Below are 3,690 nucleotides of genomic sequence, written 5' to 3'. Positions count from 1 at the left end.
TGTCTTCTTTTTTCTTCTTTAAAACATTCCACATTCAAATTATTACTCCCATCAGAAAGTTCTTTTCTTTTCTTTTCTCTTCTAAGCATTATATCAGATGCCAGATGATTATCTGTATGGCATGTTCACATGCCTAATCTCATACATGCATACATGCATACATGCATACGCACACAGAAAATGGTGCGTCTACTACTGCTGTGGCGTATACATTAATGATAAATGTTTAAAGTCTGCTGTGGTAAGCCCTTATACTGTTACACTTGTTGCTGAAACTGGCCCACCTCAAACCTTTTTCCTCCTATAAAATGTCGTGGTTCGTTCCGTTTTCCCCTACCTTCGAAGGTTCAACACTAACAGCAACACATTATTACAACCCTTTAGCTTCTTCAGGCATCGACATCAGAGCATAAACCATGGCTCCTGGTGAGCTTGCAGGACTTCACTACCTAGCACCTGAAAACCCAATCCTGAATCCAGCCAACCTTGGCATGATGCAAAATACTATACCAGCTTTTCATTTCAATAGATTCTTAAACAGCCTACCCAATTTCAACATCCTACAGCCTGCCCATGAATTCACTGCACAATCCTCAAGTATGAGCAATTATTCAACTTCAGATGAAGCTGAGGAACACCAGGTCAACATCATCGACGAAAGGAAACAGCGAAGAATGATATCTAATAGAGAATCTGCTCGTAGGTCAAGGATGCGGAAACAGAAGCACCTTGATGAACTCTGGTCCCAAGTAATCAGGCTTCGCAACGAGAACCATAGTCTGATCGATAAGTTAAATCATGTATCAGAGTGCCATGACTTGGTTCTTCAAGAGAATGCAAAGCTCAAGGAAGAAGCCTCTGATCTTCGCCAAATGCTGACAGACTTGAAGATTGGCAGCCCTTATTTGAAAGAGCTGGAAGAGGTTCCCTGCAACACTGCTCACCTGCGAGCTGAGTCCACAAATCAATCTATTGCCAACTCTGTAGACTTTCTTCATTGAGATGAGAGTTATGTTTGCCATATACAAACTATTATATGTTCCTCAGTTTGGTACGGTTGTTAATCAAGCTTTTGCCTTAGTTTGAGCCGTATGAGAGATTAGAATCAAACCATGCAATAACATCTTTTGATCATTTTATCCTAACTCAAGTTATTGGTCAACAAACGTTAATAGTTTGAAGCAACTGTTTGCAGCACTTCTTAATGGTTTGCTATTTTCCAAAACTAAATATGTGAAAAATGATACCTGCGGCGGTCCATCAGCAGCAAATCAAACACTTAATCATGACTTTTATCTATTAATCATTTTTATGAACCCCACCAACTTTGGTTACACAATTTCACCCCCAAATATGGAGTTAAAAGAGAATAGTAAACAGCACTAAGAGAAAATTTACCGATTTCACTACCATAAAGAGAAGTGACAATACATATTTTTTCCCATTTTTCTTAAGCGGTATACGATTCTTACGAAACACAAGTTGCATTTTGAGTGGTGGGCGACCCCATAGCCGATCCAATCCCCAGTGTTGCTCAACAATATCAGGGGGCAAAAGGACAAGTTGTGGTGGAGATGAGCTACTAGTGGCTCATCATTTAAATAACTAACATACCGGGCAAAAACATATGAAAAGGCTATCCACTAACATAGCTCAAAGTACTATTTTCAGCTTTTAGTGAGGGCATCAATTTTCCTTGCCTAGCTTAGGTTCGACCCAGATTACATTGTTTTCACCAAAAAGAAGCGACATCAAGTGCAGCCTGTGCTTCAGGTGCTGCTTCATCCAACCCCTATCCATATCTCTTGCTTTCTCCTGCCTACGACATGTATGATTCTGCAATCCATGCTTGCACCTATGTTATGAATACAATACTCGTTGGCGGCCGAAACCAGTTTCTGCATGAGTGGATACAACCTGCAGGCTCTTCATTACAGAGACAAACAAGTGATGAAATTTTTGCTTAGGCAGCTATTCTTTAATGATATAGTTTTAGTTCCTGAGCTGTCTGTTGACTGAAAAATCTGTAGCAGTTAACAAATTGACATTTCTTAGGTACATGTTGAGACTACGAATAACTTGATTCCTGTATAATATTCAAAAACTTAGCTTTTTATGATACTCTGAAGTTTATATTTCAGAAAGTATCGAACAATATGTATCTTTGGGGCTTAAAAGAATCAGAATATCTTTTTTAAGGGATCAATGGGTCGTAATGATTAAATTAAAAGATTAAGCAGCATATCAGAATAAGGTATCCAAACTATAATTTTTAATAGCATATGGTATTTAGTGAGATGATCATTAATATATTTATAGAATTCGATTCATTTTTACTTCAAAAATGTTATGCTTTTCTCTTTCACACAACAGACAAGCACAGGTACTTTCACATGTATGTATATCTAGAGGAAAATCTCATCTGTTCCTTAAAATGCAGAGTCATGTGAGAATATGTGTCAAAGTAAAACAACTTTAATGGAAATATGAAGGCACTTAAAAGCATCAACTCAAATGACTGATTCTGGTGGTTGAGAATGATATTGGTAGGTCAAAATAATCTAGTAAACAAGTTGAAATAATTAATAACTTTACTGAAAAACTGAATGGGAGGAGGGGTAATGACAGCAGTTAAACCTACAGTTAAGTTGTGGATCTCACAATGTGAAACAAGGCATGTAATTAGAATATGAACGACAAGTTGACCACTCAATGGGGTCCTAAGAACAATTTGGAAGGAGTAAGTAAGGAGTTTGTTCATTATTCAAAGAAAAACAACACACAAAAAGGATCAAGGTACAATGTTTTGTTGGGTGTAAATATAATCCGTATGAGCAGCCAAGGACCTCTTAACCAGACATGCATCTTCATCCAAACCTTTGCACTCCTCATCAATGGAACTCCATTCCTGCCAATGCCATTTTTGTTAACATACAAAAACCTTGTCAAAAAAAGAAAAAAAAAACCCAATGTTATTTCCCTTGACAGAAACTTACCGGTGAAAAAAATGGTATCTTTGGGATATCAACCTGTTGCTTAATACTGGTAGACAGATATCTGCATTGTGCAGTAAATAGTAGAAGAAAAGCCATGATCAGGAAGATGAAGCTCTTTGCCATTTTTTCCCCCAGTTTAAACTACTCGGAAAAAAGGTTCAATGGGTAACAAATCAAAATGGCAGGCTGTATTTTTATGAGGGTAATGGCAATTAATTAAGGGTTGTTGTTTCCATGAATGAGCAGTGAGAACAAAAAAGTCAAAAGATTAGCAAAATCCAGTTGGTGCTGGTCAATGGGTTGTTTGTTTCTTAGCAAACATCACCATTGATGGACATCATTGAGAACTGTAATTAATTTTTTTTTTTGTAAGATTGTTCTTTGAATGATATGCAGAGAATCTTACAGACAGTGTGCTAGCTGTACATGCAGGTGTAAGATTTTATACCATGGTCACCGGCATGTGGCGCACATCTATATTGATCTCGGTAAACTATAATTTATATGTTTAATTAGGAGCTCGCCTACTTTAAAGTGTTACAATCTCATCTTTATATTTTATATTTTATGCTGCCTGATTTGTCTTGATAAACTTTAATTTAATCTTTCTACTTTACATAAGCTTCAACAATTATTTTTTTTTTCAATTTGTTAATCAATTTATTAATTTTTACATATAAATTATTAAATTACT

General features: G+C 36.5%; 2 protein-coding genes across 2 annotated transcripts; one reads left to right on the top strand and one right to left on the bottom strand.

The window, feature by feature from the left end:
* The first annotated feature begins 314 nt into the window (after nucleotides 1–314).
* On the top strand, nucleotides 315–1,166 carry LOC108465122 (basic leucine zipper 43). The gene has a single exon (XM_017765436.2). It carries the CDS (start codon nucleotides 417–419, stop codon nucleotides 999–1,001), a length of 585 nt encoding a protein of 194 aa, XP_017620925.1. The 5' UTR covers nucleotides 315–416; the 3' UTR covers nucleotides 1,002–1,166.
* A 1,496-nt stretch (nucleotides 1,167–2,662) lies between these two features.
* On the bottom strand, nucleotides 2,663–3,408 carry LOC108465121 (phytosulfokines-like). The gene is made up of 2 exons (XM_017765434.2): nucleotides 2,997–3,408; nucleotides 2,663–2,908 (listed from the first exon to the last, which is right to left on the bottom strand). The coding sequence occupies exons 1-2, from the start codon at nucleotides 3,117–3,119 to the stop codon at nucleotides 2,792–2,794; spliced, it is 240 nt and encodes a 79-aa protein (XP_017620923.1). The 5' UTR covers nucleotides 3,120–3,408; the 3' UTR covers nucleotides 2,663–2,791.
* Nucleotides 3,409–3,690: the final 282 nt, after the last annotated feature.

This window comes from Gossypium arboreum, chromosome 3, assembly GCF_025698485.1.
Source record: "Gossypium arboreum isolate Shixiya-1 chromosome 3, ASM2569848v2, whole genome shotgun sequence".
NCBI lineage: Eukaryota > Viridiplantae > Streptophyta > Magnoliopsida > Malvales > Malvaceae > Gossypium > Gossypium arboreum.
This window is presented reverse-complemented; position numbering and strand designations above follow the sequence as displayed.

Excerpts from the sequence above, each read along its gene's own strand:
- LOC108465122 (XM_017765436.2), top strand. The coding sequence starts at position 417 with ATGGCTCCTGGTGAGCTTGCAGGACTTCACTACCTAGCACCTGAAAAC.
- LOC108465121 (XM_017765434.2), bottom strand. The coding sequence starts at position 3,119 with ATGGCAAAGAGCTTCATCTTCCTGATCATGGCTTTTCTTCTACTATTT. Across the intron at positions 2,909-2,996 it reads AGATACCATTTTTTTCACCG|GAATGGAGTTCCATTGATGA; the intron begins GTAAGTTTCTGT and ends TGGCATTGGCAG.